The sequence below is a fragment of the Eulemur rufifrons genome, chromosome 23, assembly GCF_041146395.1.
Source record: "Eulemur rufifrons isolate Redbay chromosome 23, OSU_ERuf_1, whole genome shotgun sequence".
NCBI classification, from domain to species: domain Eukaryota; kingdom Metazoa; phylum Chordata; class Mammalia; order Primates; family Lemuridae; genus Eulemur; species Eulemur rufifrons.
The window spans coordinates 29,104,375-29,123,005 of NC_091005.1; the positions used below are offsets into that span (position 1 = coordinate 29,104,375).

Consider the following 18,631-nt stretch of genomic DNA (forward strand, 5'->3'; position numbering starts at 1 on the left):
GGGAGAGGGGGAGGCAGGGTGAATAAACTGATGTGGACCCTGCCCACCTGGAGTGTGCTCACCTGCCCGGGAGATGTTTGCGTATCCTGCGCATGAAAGTATGATTCCTGTGGGGGAGGAAAGGTGCCCAGCAGGCCCCCTGAGCTCCCCGGGGGGCCTGACCCCGTGGGGGTGGAGATTCACTGAGCTGAGACCTGGAGGCGAGGGGGGAACGGCGGGGGGCTCCCGTGCGCTTTTGGTCCGATGGTGGAGATCTCCCTGCTGAGCGCGGCTGCGGGCGTCCCCTGTGGAGCATGGTCGAGGGCGTCCCCTGCAGAAGGCAGAGGAGGCAGGACTCCCCCAGTGAGGAGCTGACGCCTTGAAGTTCTACCCAGGGGCTGCCCCTGGCACAGCGACAAGTCACTGAGGTGCACTGTTTGAGAAATGGCTTCTCCGTGGTCCATGCCTTAAATTGCAGATGGGGTGACCCAGAGAGGCCCAGAGAGGGCACACCTTGCCTGGAACCCACAGCAACCTCCAGCGGCCCCCAGGCTCTGGGCTCTCTGTCCACATCGCCTGTGTTTGTCTTTGACCCTGCACCAAGATCCCTTAGCCTGGCTGCTGGTGCTGTTTCTGGGGTGCAGACCCCTCTTCTGCCCCCTTTTCCTTCTCCCCAGAAAGAGGAGCTCCTCTTTCTGCAGCACCACAAGGGGGTGATTTGTGCTCCAAGCTTTCGTCGCCTTGAGTTCGGCTCCAGGACCAGGAGCAATTAGGAGTGTCAGGCGCTGGCGCTGGCCACAAATTAGCTGGATTTATCGCGCTCCCCACACTGCCCTGACATCCTTCCTCCCTGCGCACCTCCGTCTCCCTTCCCTGAGATGACAGCGAGGGGAGGGCCGGATGGTCACCGCCTCAGGAGGTCACGAGGACGAACGGTGCACAATTTTCATGGTTCCAGGGTGGCTTTGTCCAACTGTTCTTCATTACTGCATGTGGCGAGATCAGTTTTATTAAGATTGGAAGGCTTGGAGGAGCGACACCATTAACTACTTGCTGGAAAAATATGGTTTGTTTTTGGTGGGGGCACCTGTGATTGATTTTTCTTCCCCCGCCCCAGCTGCCTTCCCTCTCTCTCATCTGCCTTCTTTTCTTTCTGCCCATTCCTTACCCAGCACGGTGGGGAGCCAGGTGCAGGTGTGCCGTGGGGCGGGGGAAGTTGCCATCTCTCTTTGCCTCTGCGGGTTGGGCTGAGAACGTGAACCACCCGGGGAGGGTGGAGTCTGCGTTGCTTTGTTTATGGAACACCCATAGAAAGCAAGGTGCTGGTGACAGAGGGTCAGCCTCGCTCAGTTGAGGAGCCGTGCTTTGTTCTTGGATGTGTCTGCAGCAGCAGGGACAGGGGCTGGCACATGGTGGGTGCTCCGTGAATGTTTGTTGATTGACTGAATATCGGGAGCATTCGCATCTGATATGGCTCCAGCTTTTGGGGAGCAGATTGATGACGGGACCTGGGTGGCAGAGACCTGGAGCGAGGTCCCCTAGAAGGTGGTCCCCACGGGGAGCTCCTATGACCTGAGCAGGAGGTGGTACCATCCTCATTCTCTAGGCGAGGAAACTGAGGCTCAGAAGTATAAGGAACCAAGGTCTCACACAGAAATGGACTTGGACTCAGGTCTTAAATCTCCAAAGAAGAGACACTTTCATCACTGCCCAGCCAACCTCCCTGCCTGGTTGAGGAGTGAGCATATGACCCCGTGATCCAGGGGCACCGGTGGCGCGTGCTGGCCATGCCCCAGGGCAGAGACCCTCAGCAGGTGCCGTAGGCCGTACCCAGCCCTCCAAGGTGTATTGTTTGGCCCATACTGTGTTTCTTAAAACTTGAAGTCAACATTTAGAAATACAGAGATTTTACATAAAGACATGGATTTCCTACTTTCAAACAAACCAGCAGATGTGGTTTTGCCAGGTGTCACTTGTCCGCGTGGTGAGCATCTGGAGGAGCTCAGCCGGGACCACTTCCTTGGGTGGGCTTTGCACCCAGCCCCGGCCCAGTTCAGCCTGTTCCACTCATTTGTATAATTTGTATAGTGGTGGTTGTGGCATTGGAGTTGTGGGCCTTCTTACCCCTGTGAGCCTCAGTTTTGCCCTCTGTAAAATAGGGCTGATGGGGGCATCTCCCTCACTGGACCACAGCGTGCTGGATGAAGGGTACAAGTGAGTTAGATGGTCTGTTCTAAGAGGAAGCCATTGCCACGACTCTGCCAATCTTTTTGGCCTCAGGTTCTAGAATCCCTGACAACTAACTGAAGAGGCATTCTCTGGAAGGTTCTAGTCATTTCTGTGGTCAGCAGTGGGCCTGTGCAGAGGCTTGTCCGGTGTTCAGTCCCTCACGGCCAGCCGGGATGGAGCGTCCCCGCGAGGCTTGTGTGACGCAGCCCAGGCCAGGCTCGGCGTCTCTGACTGACCTGGGCTTGCAGTTCCACCCGCACAGCCATCGGCACTGGCGGGGACAACAGGCGCTCCCCAGACAGCCGTCCTGAAGTCGCTTCCTTATTTAAGAAGCAGAACTTGGACAGCAAATTATGTGTTAAAATATTTGCCTACAGCTCTGCTGCCAAGGGGACCCTTTAGGCTGAGTGTTAAATGTTACCCCGCTGCCTGCACTGCAAATATTTTAAACTGAAGATAAATAATGGCTGCCTGGCGGAGTCTGGGCCGGCCGTGGGTGCGCAGGCAGGGCGACTGATTGGGGCTGGCAGGCGCCACCCGCCCGGCCACACCCTCCCTGGTGCACGCAGAAAGGCTCAGGGCAGGGCCCGAGCAGACACTAGGCAGAGGCTGAGCCGGGGCTTTGACCTGGAGCCTGGGTTCTGGAGGTGCTTCCTGCCCTCGGGAACGCGTTTGTAGGAAACATACAGGCTGTTAAAATGGAATATACGTTTCTATTAAAAAAAAAATGTTGCTCCAGGGTGAAGTCTTTGCAAATGGCAGACACTTTCCCGCACTAGTTTCCCCTCAGCTACCTGCGGGGGGTAGGGACACCCCTGAGGACAGGGAAAGTGGGCTTGGGGGTGTAAACACATCCGTGCTGTGTCCCCAGGCCTTGGCCCAGGGCCTGCCCCTTGCAGAGCCTGGTCAGAGACCGCGCTGCTTCACAGGGGAGGTGGCTTGTACCTTACCCAAGGTCACACTCTCTGGGCGGGGGACAGCGTGGACTGGAACCCGGGACTTTCCCTTCCTGGCCGAGTGGTTTTCCTTTTTGTGGTCTACATGGCCATTTTTGTGCCTTTCGGGGGGTGTGTGCCCCGATGCTCCTCGTCCTTCCTGGCCTCAGGAGCACGCGAGTCTTCCTGCCAGACCCCTCCCGTGTGGCGTCCGCTGCTCTGCGCTGTGACATGCTGCGCGCGTTGGTTTGAGTCATTTGACTCACAACAGCAGCAGCAAGGCAGTCATCATAAGCTACTGTTTTCTCAAGTTTTATTATATACAAACTTGATATGTTACCTCATTAAAATCATTTAGCTTAATTCAGTGAGTCCCAGAGAGGGTAAGTGACTTGTTCAAGGTCCCCCAGCCACTGACTGGTGGAATATGGATTTGGACCCACACGAGCTGGGTTCTTTCCCTGCCGTCCTGACAGTCCCCGGAACGCGAGTCCTGCCGTCTGCTGCCCGTGTGTGTCGTTGTTTAGTGACTGTCTTTATTTCAGCGACTTGGTTCTGTCAGCCCCACTGAACTCCTTACGCCGGCGGCCCGACGCCCCTGCACAGTTGAGCCCCTGCTCAACCCCTGGGTGTGCCTGGAATTCGCCCGCGGTGGTTCCGCTTTCTGCAGGGGTGGGTGACACCTGTCACGGTCCGACCGGGACAAGTGAGACCTGGGGAAGCCTCTCCGGGACTCGCCAGCCCTCCCGAGCCGGCTCCGCTACCTCCCCACTCGCACCTGGCACCCTTCCTGGCCGTGCTCTCTCTGCGCCGCCGGTCTCCGCTCTCCCCTCGCCCTTCGTCCCACTCAGCCCTGCTCCAGCCCCCCCGTGGCACCTGGAAACCCTGCACGTGCCACCTACATGGCCCTAGGCTGTGTGTACACCCCACGATGGCCACCCATGCAGGTGAGCCTCACCTCCACCTTGCGAGGTCAGAGAGGATGGTGTCACCAGGACCAGGCTCCTTATTGGCCCATGAGGAACCGGAGGCTGTGACAGGAGACGTGGCTTGGTCAGGGTCCCTCACGTGGCAGGGTGAGGGGATCTAGAGCTACAGCTGGACCTGCTCCCTGACCGGCCCCGGCCTAGGGTGCAGGCCTGGCTGCATACGCCTCCTCTTTGGCGTTCGGTTCCTCGTCTGTTTGCCATTCACTCACCCCGTGTTTATTAAGCATCTTTTCTGTGCAGGCTTTGTGTGGGCTTTGAGGCCACCTGCACACGCAGGGCCGGGGAGCGCCCGTATGTGGTAGCAAACATGCGTGTGTGGTGCCTGGCACATGCCGGCGCTCCACTGGTACTTGGGGACGGGCGAAGGCCCGAACGGACTGACGCTCGCGGTGTCGGCGCTGGTGCGTCTCCGCCCCGCAAGCCCCGTCCGCACCTTCTCTGCCTGGGTGCAGGGAGGCGGCTCCTGGCCTCCCGCCTTCACGCTGTGGCCGCTCAGCCCCGAGGCCCCAGAGGCGGGGTCCCCAGCGGCCCCCAGGGGGTTCTCAGGGTGCCCGGGGCTCTGTGCTGGCCAGCTGGCCCCGGGCTTCCTCCCAGGGAGCAGCGGAGGCCCCTGCTGCGGGGGATGCTTCCTGATCGCGCTGGCCGGGCCGAGAAGGAGGGCTTCTCACTGGTATTTCTGGCTGGTCCTCTCGGCTGGCCCTGGGGAGGAGGTGAGGCCCCCACGGCCCTGACTCATAACCTCGTGAAGCCTTTCTGAGAAGGTAGGAAATGTCCTGTTCCCAGACCTGGCAGCCCGTGGGCAGCCTGGCCCCCTGGGGCCTCTCTCCTTTCCCCTTTTCCTGGCGCTGGACTCGGCCAGCTGTCCCCTGCCCAGCCCTTTAGTGGGCCTTCCCTTTCTGGCCCTCCCATGTGGTGGCTAAGAGGCGGGATCTAGAGTCCAGGAGACCTGGGTTCGGGTGCCAGGGTGTGCCTTGTGTGTGGTCCTGAGCCTCGGTTTGTTTTCCCGTCTGCAAAGTGGGGCTGTCCGTTGTACCCACTGCGGTTGGGTTCTGTGACAATCAAAGTGGGGTGATGTAAACGTGCAGTGGCACCAGGAGTGGTCAGCATCGCCTCTGGGCGCGGGGGCGCTGGGCCAGCTCCCTCCGTCCCCGACAAGGTCTGTGCCGCCCCTCCCCCGAGAAGGCGCGACCGCTTCTCCTGCGCACGGCCCTTTCTGTGAGGTCCCACTGTCCTCTCTTAGTTACCATCTCCAGTGAAAGCCCTTTCTTAAGGGCAGTGGCTCGGGGGGGTGGGGGAGGTGTGGAAAAGTTCGCTGCTTTCTAACGAAAAGTGATCAAGGTGGAAGGTTTTGTTACAGCCTCTCTTTGCTCGTAGAGAGTCCCCCGAGCCCACACCTTAGGTTCAGGGACTCTGGGTTCAGCGGGCGTGGTGGTGTAGGGGGGCTCGCTGGCGTGGGCGTACCCTCTTCCTCCCGGCTTCAGGAAGAAGTCGGCGGGACAGAACAGCGCCATCACATGTCAGGTTGAACCATTTGAGATGGCGGATAGTCAACTCTTTTGACCTAAAAAGATGGCATCTTTCTATGGTTCAACCCAATACTTATCAGATAATAAATAGAGCTGAAACCACCCTGTCCTGCTGCCTCCGCCTGTGTGGATATTCAGAGACCTGCTTCTTTGAAACCAACTCCGTTCATCCATTCACCTAATGGCCACTGAGACCCCACCGTGTGCCCACCTGTGTGCCAGGGGCTGGGGAGGGCACGGGGCCACTCAGACACGGCCCCTGCCCTCGTGGGGCTTACACTCTGGTGGTGGTGGGGTTCTGGCTGTCTGTTGCTGGGTCACAAGCCACCCCAAACTTGATGGCCTAAAGCAACACTTTATTATTGTTTCTGGAATTTCTCTGGACTATGTTCACTTGGCAGTCTCTCGGGGCATTTCTTGTGCAGTGGCAGCTGTGTGGTGCTTGGGCTACAGCCACCTGAAGGCTCGTCTGGGCCGGATGTCCTAGACGGTGCAGCCCACGGCCCGGTCGGTGCTGGAGGCTGGGGGCCCAGCGGGGGCTGTCGTCTAGAGCGCCTGTGTGCTCTCCCCGTGCGGCGCGGGCGTCTCACAACGTGGTAGCTGGTTCCGAGGGGGAGTGTTCCGAGAGACGCAGGGGTGGCTGCAGGCCTTCGGCCCTAGCCACACGGGTCTGGAACTTCACTTCTGCCGCATCCTGTTGGTCAAGGGAGCCCCTAAGGCCAGCCAGCCCAGAAGGGGATTAGATCCCTTGTCTTGCGGGGGGAGTCAAGGTCTCACGGAGGAAGAGCAGGGTGGGAGGTGTTGTGGCGGTCTTTGGCAGGCGCAGTCTGCCACAGGGAGACAGTAACAGTAGCCCACAAAGGTAGGAGTGCACATCACGCTAGGTGTGCCGACCTCTGAGAAGGGAGGGAGCCCCTGGGGAAGGACAGTGGGGACCTGCTCAGGCCTGCGCGGAGATACCTGTGAGGCAGGTGTAGAGTTGGGAGAAACCTTCCAGGTGTGTGAGAGGAGTGCGAAGCCCTTGGCAGAGGAAACCTGGCAGTTCAAGGAGCTGCCAGAAGGTCTGTGTGGCCGTGCAGACAGTGATGAGCCAGAGAAGTCACCGAGCCTGGCTGAGCCCCGGGGCTGTGGTGAGGACCCTACCCTGGAGCGTGTGGGGTCTACAGAGTCCCCCAACTCTGCTCAGTTTTCCATCAGGTCTCTGCCGCGAGGAGCAGGTGTAGCAGAGACAGACCTCGCGGGGCTTGAGGCCTGGCCCTGCCACTCCCTGGTGGCCTTGCTTAAGCTTTGTCACCTTACAGAGCCCCAGTTTCTGCACCTGTGAGGCAGGGATATGACGGTGACAACTCACAGGGCTGCCTGTGCTCGGAAGTGCCAGGCATACAGCAAGTGCTCAGACAATGCTAGTGTGCTTGGGGGATGCCTGGGCAAAAGGCTGGAGGTGTGCACGTTGGCAAACAGCCACCCTGGGGTGGGGCAGGGTGGGGCAGGGTGGGGCATGAGCTCCGGGGAGCAGGGCAGCTTTGTCCCCTGCACGGGCAGGCCAGCGTTTACGGCCCCACACGTGGCCCCGAGGGACAGGGCTCTGATTCAAGATCCGTTCAGCTTGTACTTTCCCTGGGCGCAGGAGACTGGGCGGGGGCTGCTTCCTGGAAGTCCTTCCCAGCCCCGGAGCCCTGTGCAGAAAGAAGTGAGCTGGCCGCCTTCTCCTCAGCCGGCTGACTTTGCGCCTCAGGCCCGGGCCGTTGGAGGGGCCAGCGGGTCAGCTGTGGCTGGAGCCCCGGAGGTCACAGAAACACGAGGCAGCACTTGTGATGGGGGCTCAGGCAGGCCAGGTGCTTGGCTCTGGGCTGCCGCCTCTGTGCTTGCTCAGGTGACATACAGCCTCAGGGCAGGGCCATCAGGGCCTCTGGGGCTGGACAGGGCAGCACTGGGGGACAGGCAGGCTGGATCAAAGGAGTAGGGAGGGTCCAATCATTTGGTCCCCAGGGGCTTACTGAGCAACTGCTGGGGGGGGGGCCCAGGAAAGAGGAGACCCCAGAGAGTCTCCAGATAGGACCGGTGTCCTCAGAGCGCTCTGTCCTCCGAGATCCCGTCTCCTGGGCCTGGGAGAGCTTGGGGCTCCAACGGGCCTCCGGGAAAGGTGTGCTGCTTAGGTAACACCAGCACTGTCAGGTTCAATTCCTCACGTGAGTCTGGGTCACCACGCAGATCCTCGGTTTTCTCATCTGCAGGTGGAGAGATAGCACCATTTATCCTCTTTCGTCACTCTGAGGCTCAGATACTTCCAGGCATGAAAGTGCATCGCAAAGAGCAGCCCTGCCCGGGACTGAGGGCTCCCGTTCTGCAGAATCAGCAGGGCGGCCTTGGGTCTTCTGGGAAGACCCGCTTCCCAAAATTTCTTCAGGCCGTGGCCCTCTCTGACATCACCTTCCTGGGGTCAGGCTGGGAGATGTCTGGACCCCGGGGGGCCCAGGTGGCCGGATCCATGCCGCTGTCTGCTCTGAGCTTGCTCCCACCTTTGCACCCTGCCGTCCTCCCCGCCCGCCGCCTTCTGCACGGCCGCCCGGCCTGCCCATTAGTAGCCCCAGCCGTAGGGGAGGTGACAGTTCCTTAAAACAGATTTATACTCTTGGATGACTTTATGGGTTTTTGCCTTATAAAAACCTGAGAGTTGACATTCTGATTTATCTACTCCCGAGTCAACAGGATGTACCAGATTTAAAGAGATCAAATACATTGTAATGTTCGTGGTTCCAGTTGTGGATTAGATGAGCTATTATAGGAAGTGCTGCCAAGTAAATATGGCCAAAAAAAAAAAAAAAAAAAATAACAAGGGGATAATTTAAATATGTCTATTAAAGTGTGTGTTAAGTAAAGTAGCACAAGCGTGGTGCTGACTGTAACTTATTATCTGGAGAGTCGGTGTAGTAGATAAAGCTGGAATTATGGTTCTTTTTTTTCCTCCCACAGAACATTTTTTTTATTGAGGAAAAAGACTGTAAACGAGGAATTCAGAGACGGGCGCTAGACTGTGTAACCATGGCTGTGTGATGACTTATAATATTGAAGGCACCAAATGATATTTCTCATTTCTTTGCTTTCTATTTCTTGCCTTTGCTGCAGCAGCGGATCAGATTCCCTGAGATAAATATGCTGCCTGGCTTTTAATGGGATTTCTGTATTGCAGGGAGTTGGCGTGTTCTGATAATAAAAGAACCTAAAAATTGTACATCCCTTAATTGGTAAGAAGAGAGATGTTTTGATGGGCCACAAATGGAAACATTGATTTTACTGCCTCCGTGCAGCTCCAGGCGGCGTGTCACGCACCGTCCCCGCCTCGGAGACAGCAGCTGGCTCTGCGATGAGCTGATTTGCGTTCCCAGGTTCTTGATGTCGGGTGCTTGGAAGTGCATGTTCTGTGCGGACGGGAGAAATAGAGCCCTTATGACAATCTCTGTTTCTAAATTGAAATATTTATAGGACTGTGGTTTCTACCGTGAATTGAACGCATTCTTCGCTTCACGTCTCTCTTTCTTGCTTTGGTGACCAGCCCTTGGGGACTTAAGGTTGTGTGCTAAGCCTTTCTCTGTAACTGTGATGTCATGTATGTACACGCTTGTGCACGCACGTACGTGTGCTTTTGCATAAGCACATACATTTGCATAGGTATTTTTATGCATAAATAATAGAGATCTTTTTCTTTGATTTAAATCAGTGTCGCCAGTTTCTGGGCTGGTAGATCCGTTTTCCAGGACAGACTGTGGGAAGAGACAACATACACTTGGCTTTTCCGATCCAAGTGTCTCTGTATTTTAATGGGCAAGTTTTATCCACTGACATTTATTAGGATTACTGACATATTCTGTGTATTATATTTACCAGGCTTCTTTTGCACTTTGATTTACAAGTTCTTGATGTGTCTTACTAATCTCTTCGAGGCTCTGTTCCATTTCCCACAAACGTGCAGGAACGTGAACTAGACACGGAGTTAAGGGGGCGAGCGAAGTGTTGTGGGTGCTGGGGATGTTGCCTCCCTGGCTGGATGCCAGGTCCCTCACCTGTGACACAGGAGTGACAGAGCCGCCTCTCTCTGCGGGTGGCTGGGCCACATGATCTCTTGAGCCCCCTTTAGTTCTGGGATGCGAGCGACTGTGAGTTGGGCTGTGCGTCTATGATCGTGGCTTGGCACAATCACAGGACGCTGCACAAATGCAAGGCACCATTATCATTAATTCACTTTTCTCTACACATTAGCTGCTCTCTGCACAGTGCTCAGCATAGAACAGGTGTTTTATTTTAAAGAAATCAGTTGAGTCATTCCAAGGCTGGCTCTCCCTCTCCAGGCCAGCACCAGGTCACAGCTGAGGGGTTGTGCCTTGTGAGCTTGCGATTTGACCACGCACAGTTCTTCAAACGCATGGGCCTCCTTTATTCCAGAATCAGGACATTTTTGCAAAGAAGCAAGCCAACATCATCACCTTGGGAGGCCTGCTGTGTGGAAGGTGAACGTGGCTAGGAATTCTCCCAGGTCTAAATTGCGAGGCTTTGGGGAAAACTAAAAGTTTAGGGGTATGAGACCCAGCTGATGGAGGCTGTAGAGAGGTTCGTAACAGAGTTGGGTTCTTAGGAGACAAAACGCTGAGGCATTTTCACCTCCCTGATGGGTCACGACCCCCAGCATCCATGCCCAGAGGAAAGATGACGAGAAATCCCCCTAGAAGATTTGTACCAAGAATTAAAGACTCTAGTTGAGAATTACGACACCACATGCTACAAAAAAACCCCATCTATTAATATACTGAGAGGTGTCAAGGATAATGGAGCCCAGGAGGTAGAGTAATTAAATGTATCTTAATAAATGCCGGGTGATTCTTTCAAAACCGTTTCCCAAGACCCCATCCGCTGACATGGACTGTATTCTTCCTGTTGGCAGGAGGCCTAGAAGGAGAGCCGGAGTGCGATCGGAAAGCCAGCCGTGCGCTGGAAGACAGGAACAGCGTGACAAGTCAAGAGGAGAGAAATGAGGACGATGAAGACATGGAGGATGAGTCAATTTACACCTGCGATCACTGTCAGCAGGACTTCGAGTCTCTGGCAGACCTGACGGACCACCGGGCCCACCGCTGTCCTGGAGGTAATGCTAAGTAGCACCGGGACTCTGACAGGTGGCTACACGGGTAATTGGACATAGCAACAGCTTGAAGCCTCAAGTGAGATTAAAGAATTAATAATGTAATTTTACAGTTAATGTCATTTTATTGTGGTGTCTTGGGTACCCTGTATCTGCCTTTTAAATAAAATTAAAAATAAAAGCAACAGCTTTCCAGCAGGCAGGAATGAGGTGGAGGCTCCCTGTCCCTGCCCTGCTCCCCCCAAAACTGGACTCTGTGGTACGTGGGCTGTCAGTGGGGTGCACTGCACCCTGGATTTCTGGAAGGGCTTTTGGAAACCCAGAAATTAAGAGGTCGTTAGTGCCGAGTTAAGCAGCTCAAGTGTGGAGAGCTGCGTGAGGGAGCGAGCTCCGAGGCAGGGCTTGTGATGGGGCAGGGAGGATTTCAGAGGCCAAGGTCGGCCTGTGCAGAGAGGGCCCCAGTTCCACTCTGTGCTTGACTTGCCTCTCTGAGTAGGAGGAGGGTGGCTGGGAGCTGTTTTGCTAGACCCGACTGGAGCTCTATTTTCCATTTACTTGGTGCCTTGGAGAAGGTGTGCAAGATAGCAGTTTTATAGGAGCAACTTAAGACTTCACAAATTTTGTGTTTGTATGTGTGTGTGTGTTTGGGGTGTCTGGGGTGGGTGGGCGCTGGGGGGATGTGCATGCCCTGGGGTGTGGCAGCCATGCTCCAGGGCCTGGCACATTTCCAGGTTCTGAGATTTGCAGAGGGAGTTAGTAGCATCTGTGCTCCTTACACAGCCTTCCTGATCTTCCTCCACTGCGGTTGGCGATGAAACCCCTTGGATGCTGGTTTGCGGAAGAGGGCCTGAAACCTCAGACCAGCATTCTAAAGGATGCCTATCACCTGTTTGGAGGAAAATTTGCTGGTGGGGAATAGATTACGACCCAGAGTCTCACTTTCCCTGCTCCTCGTGCCATCTTGGAATTTTGAAGCCAACTGTTTGGGCAACAGCTACGACTTGCCCTCCAGTGGCACCTGCGCCTGCCTAGCCCTGGCTAGACCAAGTCTTTGTCCTCAACCTCTGGAGGGAACAGATATGAGAAAACTTAAGAGGACTTAAGAAGACTCTTAACAGTTTTAGACTTCTGGGGGATCGGTAATTCAAACCCCAGTCATTTGGAATTTGTGATATTTCAACCTGAGAAGAGGTGATGATTAATTTATAATGCTAGAATCAGAATTGGAAGGGACCTATGGGATTAGCTTTTTCACTGCCCTCATTTCCCCATGGGAAATACTGAACCAAGGAGAAGGAAAGGTGATTGCTTGACGGTGGCATAGGTATGTGGTGACCAAGTGGGACCTCTTCAGGACCCTGGGCTGTTGATGGTCATCTCACTTGAGAAAATAATGGACCCTGGTGTGTTTCTTTCTTTCTTTCTTTTTCTTTTCTTTTCTTTCTTTTTTTGACAGGGTGTTTGTCTGTTGCCTGGGCTAGAGTGCAGTGGCATCATGATGGCTCACAGCAACCTCAAACTCTGGGCTCAAGCAATCCTCCCACTTCAGCCTCCCAAGTAGCTGGGACTACAGGCACGACGCGCCTCTCTGCCTGGCTAATTTTTCTATTTTTTTGTAGAGATGGGGTCTCGCTCTTGGACCCTGGTGTATTTTTTGATTTAGCCAAGAATTGACATGGAACCTTAACTATAAGACAGTGAAATATGGTCATTTACCTTAAAAACAATCAACCAATTGATCCTCCATTTTCTTTTTTTTTAAATTTTATTTTGTTTTCTAAGCCATAAATACTCTGACATGTACTATTTTTCGTGTATATACACAATTTTTTTTTTGTTTTTTTGTTTTTTGTTTGTTTTTTTGAGATAGAGTCTCACTCTGTCACCCAGGCTAGAGTGCCGTGGCGTCAGCCTAGCTCACAGCAACCTCAAACTCCTGGGCTCAAGCAATCTTCCTTCCTCAGCCTCCCGAGTAGCTGGGACTATAGGAGTGCACCACCATGCCCGGCTAGTTTTTCTGATTTTAGTAGAGACGGGGTCTGATCTCGAGCTCCTGACCGCAAACGATCCTCCCACCTCGGCCTCCCAGAGTGCGGGGATTGCAGGCGTGAGCCACTGCACCCAGCCAATCTTCCATTTTCTAAATGTAACAGAGCAGCCGTCTGTTCTGCTGGGCAGGGTTTTCTTGAGTCCCTGTGGCTCTCAGATGGGATCCTGTCCCCATCACCGCTGAGCCCGGCTTTTCCTCCAGCCCTTCAGAATCAAGGCGATTCTCCTGTCTCTCAGCTTCACTTTTGAGATCGGTGTCGTTTCTAGGTGGAGAAAGGAAAACGTGAGACTTTGGGGCTCTATGTGGGTGTCGGTGCCAGAAATAAGTGGTAGCTAACTGTGCTCCGGGCCTGGGCAGGGCTCCTTTCCACTGGCGGACCCTTCTCCCGCCAGCCTCAGATGTCGGCCGCGGGGTCCCCAGCCGTCCTCATGGATGCTGGTGGTACCCACTGATACTCCTGCCCACTTCCTAACAGGATCCCACTAACGACCTCCGCGGGGACAGGGAGCCAGGAATACCCCAAAGCCTGGAGCACTGGAAGGGAGTCGGATATTCTTTGAAAGTGTGCGGGGAAACGACCTGGCCTAATAGCATCCCTGAGAAATTCATCACCGCCCGGTAAAGGTGTGACCCCATCTGGGAGAGCTTCCCTGACGTGGATGAGACACGTGAGGAGTTGTTTCCCCCAGGTCTTAGGTTTGCCCGATGACGGGATAGACCACTGGGAACTGTGCGCACGGTATTCCGAACAGTTTCCTACCTGGGATGCCTCCACACTCTTCCACTGTGCAGTGGTTTTCCAGCTGTTCCAGAGGTGTGCTTGGGGCTACTGTATGTGTGTAGGGTACTGGGGCCCATCAGAGTTAGGGGGCTTTGATGTCCAGACTGGTCAGAGCTATTCACCTTAAAACGTCTGCTTTATACGTTGGGCTTTGGCACAAGACGTCGTTTGGAAATTGCCTCTGCTTTGAAAGTTTGGAACTGATGTGAAAATGCAATAGCAGCCTCTCCCGGCCAGGCCTGTGGGTCTGCTCAGCACTGGTCGTGGACAGAGGCCACCAGCCCTGCCGCTTGCTAGCACTGTACTGGGGACACGGTAAGTGGACATTGCCGCCCTCGTGAAACATACATTTGCAGGGAAAGGTGGACACTTGACAGCCGACAAAGCCCATTCCAGAGAGGACACGCCAGGCTGAGGCTGGGCTGAGGGCTCTCAGCAGACGTTACTGTGGGAACGAATGGGCCTAGTGCTGTTGAGAATCTGGGGCCCTTGGGCAGCACCACCTGTCCATCCCGCGGTTGGCTCCTCCTGGAATGGTGGCCTTGGGTACAACCCTCGTCCCTGTGGAGGCTGTCACTGCTGGAATGTGGAGGCAGTGACCCCCTCCCCAGACAGGTGTGTCCGAGGAGCAGCAGCACTTCCGAGCGGTTGTCATTTAGGGAGGGGGGCTGTGTGGTGGGGTGTGTTTGTGGGTGGTGACCTTGAATATGGTTCTTCTTCTTCTTCTTCTTCTTCTTTTTTTTTTGAGATAGGGTCTTGCTCTGTTGCCCAGGCTAGAGTGCAGTGGTGTCATCATAGCTCACAGCAACCTCAAACTCTGGGCTCAAATGATCCTCCTGCCTCAGCCTCCCAAGTAGCTGGGACTGCAGGTGCTCGCCACCGTGCCAGCTAATTTTTTTTTTATTTTTTATTTTTTGTAGAGACAGGTTCTCGCTATGTTACTTAGGCTGGTTGCCAACTCTTGGCCCTAAGTGATCCTCTCTTAGGCCTCTTTGGCCTCCCAAAGTGCTGGGATCGCAGGTGTGAGCCGCTACACCTGGCCCGGTTCTTCTTTAAAACTGCTTCTGCAGAGTGACTGCTGTGACTCCTTGTCTTTCTGCGGTAGTTGGGGGTGGAGGGGTTGGGGGCAGTGTTTTTCTCCATCGGAATCTAGGAGAGTAGCCGTGAGGTTTGGAGATTTTTGAGGCGGAGGGGAAGGCTCCTCCCGGATGGCTGTGATGGTGTTCCTGAGGGACACCCCACCCGGAGCCTGGGCCGCTGTGCTCAGTGCCCCCCATTTCCGGCTGGGAGCTGGAGAAGGCAGCTTCTCCACTGTCCCTGGGCAGGAGCAGCAGTGCGGGGCCGTAGGGGGCGAGTGCACACGCTCTTCAGCGCCGCAGACAGCCCCGTCGTGTCCTACCCCACACCCCACTTGTGTCTGAGGGGAAACCAACCTGAAACCCATAAGGTAGTAAAGACAAAATGAAACAAGCAAAAAGCAACCCTTTCTATTCATTCTCATGGCCCCAACAACTGTTTGCTTTCTCTTCGTTTCTCTGCAGCCCCTACCTACAAGTAGAAATGTTTACACGCTTGAAGTCATGAACACTTACCCTTTTATGTTCTGAATTTGTCACTCAACATTTTTTGAATGGATTTCCAATGTTATATAGCTGTCACCATTTCTCTCTCTTTTTTTGGGCGGGGGGACCTCTCTTTCAACTAGCAGTGCTTAAGGGGGTCAAGCTTGTGTTGCTGGCACCGTGTCCATATCCTGTGAAAATACTAAATTCAGACTAAAATGCCAGTAGATGAGGATTTTTGCAACAGAGTCGCCCCAGGCTGCAGGGCCGCGTTGGTGAATGTGGCGGGCTTGTCTGTCGCTAACAGAGACGTTGTTTGTGGGCGCCAGGTCAGGAAGTGGCGAGGATTTGGTGGCTGGCTGAGTTGCGAGGGTGGGAAGTCCCAATACTGTCGGGACAGCGAGTGAGCTGAAGGTGACCTCGACGTCATCTGTGCCGTGTTGGCCAAGCAAGTCTGTGCTCTCTCAGCTGTGTGAGGGCTGCTTGTCACCCTCTTCCAGGTGACAAGCAGGAGTCAGGAGCACTTCAGCTACCTTGGCAAGCGTCCCTGGGAACTGCCTGGGGCACCACAGAAGCAGGTACGAGAGGGTTGATTGGCGCATAGGCTGATTCCAACTTTTTATGTGCTCACTGAAGCCGGTCACCTGTGGACCTGTAGTCTGAATTCAGTTGGAATGTTTATCATTTGCTGCTACAAATACTACCTTTTAAGGACATCCCGATTTCAATTGACCACTGCTTTGGCTAAATGCATGAGGCTGCCCGCCGAGGACGCTCGGTGCGTGAGCCGCGCTGTTGCGGTGCTGCAGACCTGACTTGCCCAGCAACGCTCCTCATTGCGTCCGCGGCAGGCTGTCAGCAGGGGTCTGCGCTGTGCCAGTCCCGGAACGTGCCGGTCCAGGTCCCGGGGGTGTGAGCACTTCACAGCTTTTGGGGGTCCCTGGCCTCTTTGCTACAGGGACTGCTGGCACGATTTGGTTTCTTGTCGTAGGTGGGGAAAGGCAGACGGAGTCTCCGTAGAAAGACTGAGCGTTCTAACTGGGGCTCCAGGCACCTGCTCCATGGAATAGAAATTGCCTTTTGGACCAGTTTGGAGTTACGTGCTGGTTTCTTCCCTTCAGCCACCTACTGCCTGATCTCTGACGCGGGCCAGCGCTGGCGGGGCGCAGAGGGGCAGCTCGGAAGCGGGCGAGGTTCGTGCTGCCCCGCGGGCCCCGCAGTCCGGTGCTGGGCAGATGTGCCAGCAGGGGCTGCCGCTGCCGTGCTGCAGGGCGGCTGCAGTCCCGCCATCCTGCGTGTGTGTGGCACTGCCTGCCTGCGCAGCACTAGGGGACCCTGCCTGGACCACAGGCCTGCCTGCGCAGCACTAGGGGACCCTGCCTGGACCACAGGCCTGCCTGCGCAGCACTAGGGGACCCTGCCTGGACCACAGGCCTGCCTGCGCAGCACTAGGGGACCCTGCCTGGACCACAGGCCTGCCTGCGCAGCACTAGGGGACCCTGCCTGGACCACAGGCCTGCAGCCCACCCTACGGCTGTCTCTGCAGCCCCCGCCCCGTCCAGGGCACTCATCCCTCTTCCTGTGATTGTCTTCAACGTGTTTCTCATCCGTCTCCCCTGCCATGAAGCTTCATGAGGACAACAGCCAGGCCTGTTTTGCTCCCTCTTGTGTTCTAGCCTGGCGCCTGCCATACAGTGGTGCCGAATACATGCTTGTTGAATGAATGAACCGTCTCAGCTAGTCCTTACTGCAGTCCAGCGGGCGACACTGTTTTTTAACTGGTCATCCTCATTTTACACGCTGGCAGCTGAGGCTCAGAGTTAGGGGACCTCGCTCAAGGTTACGGGGCTTGTAAGTGCAGGCGGGGCTGGGGGCCCGGACAGCTTGCACTGGCGACACAGATGTGGGACTGGGAGCAATTTCAGCCTGAACTCCAGACACAGCTTTTTTAAGTGCTCAACTTAAAAAAAAATAAGAGGGGGAATTTGTTCAAATAGCAACAGCAAAAATGTGTCCCCTATGGGTTAATTTTCCTGCTGCCCCTTCCTGAGGGTTGGGACGGAGGAGTGTTTCCCTAGACCCTTCTGAAAGGCAGACCCTCCCTTCCTGGCGCAGGTGAAATGGTGCTGGGTAACAAGCCGGGAGGAGAGTTAATTACACCCTGGTTTGTTCAGCTGTGGCCAGAGTGACCTGTGGGCCCCATTGCAGGGCTGGGCTGTGTGGAGGCTGGCACCTTTGCCAGCCGCACTCCTGTCTGCCGCTGGCCAGAGCTTGCCTTTGTGTGCCGGCTCAGGCCCCTTTCTTGCTCCAACAGCATGGGGGGCTCCCTGCCTTATTGGGGGCACCGCTCCTGCTGGGTCCATGTGGGCAGCGCAGAGTGGGGCTGGGGCCAGCCACCAGGCAGGTGCTGCCAGACACAGGTGCAGGGCCCAGGTTCCTCCTGCCTACGGGGAGCTGCACAGCGCCTGGTGTCAGCCAACGTCGTGCAAAAGGCCTGGGGGCTCGAGTGCGATTAATATCCCCCCATTAAGAGCTTTCCTGCATGCAAACACCTTCCAGTTGGAAAACACAGAGCAAGATGTGGTCCTGCTTATGTCAGCCACAAAATGTATAAAAACCAAGGAACAAACCCAGTAAGAAACCTTCAAATGGACGGAGAGGACAAACAAGCAGAATCAACTACGGGGCCGGGCGGGGGAGACAGAAGAGACTTAACACAGTGACGGCCACATTAGAAAAAGAGTTTTCCTTGGGGCCACGGTGTTTTATTACGAAAATAGAATAAAAACTTTGAAAACAAAGTGATCCTTTCTAATTTAATGAAAAATTTGTTATTTTTTTATTGTTTTTTGTGTGTGAGTTATATGCAATTAAAGTGTCAATATTAATTGTAACAATAAGAATATCAGCAAGTAAGATTTCCGTGACCCAACTGCAGGGTTTGCCCAGGGGGCCACCCGTTACGAAACACGTGTGCTACAGCGAGGCTGCGTGAGTTGCCTGTGTACCAAGGTGTGAGTTACGTATGCTTCACATGGCCCCGGGCTCAAAACTAGCGTGAGTTAAATACAGCTCACATGGCAGTTAATGTGTGAAATAAATGAAAAAGCAGGCCGGGCGCGGTGGCTCACGCCTGTAATCCTAGCACTCTGGGAGGCCGAGGTGGGCGGATCGTTTGAGCTCAGGAGTTCGAGACCAGCCTGAGCAAGAGCGAGACCCCACCTCTACTAAAAATAGAAAGAAATTATATGGACAGCTAAAAATATATATAGAAAAAATTAGCCGGGCATGGTGGTGCATGCCTGTAGTCCCAGCTACTCGGGAGGCTGAGACAGGAGGATCGCTTGAGCCCAGGAGTTTGAGGTTGCTGTGACCTAGGCTGACGCCACGGCACTCACTCTAGCCTGGGCAACAGAGTGAGACTCTGTCTCAAAAAAAAAAAAAAA

At 55.1% G+C, this 18,631-nt stretch overlaps 1 protein-coding gene across 1 annotated transcript in view; it reads left to right on the plus strand.

Moving 5' to 3' along the window:
* Nucleotides 1-10,683: 10,683 nt before the first annotated feature.
* The window catches only part of ZNF423 (zinc finger protein 423), a 207,433-nt gene continuing 199,485 nt past the window's right edge, over nucleotides 10,684-18,631 (plus strand). Inside the window, exon 1 of the mRNA XM_069456477.1 lies at nucleotides 10,684-10,795. Coding sequence (XP_069312578.1) covers nucleotides 10,699-10,795 — 97 coding nt within the window. The 5' untranslated portion in view covers nucleotides 10,684-10,698. The remainder of the gene's footprint in view (nucleotides 10,796-18,631) is intronic.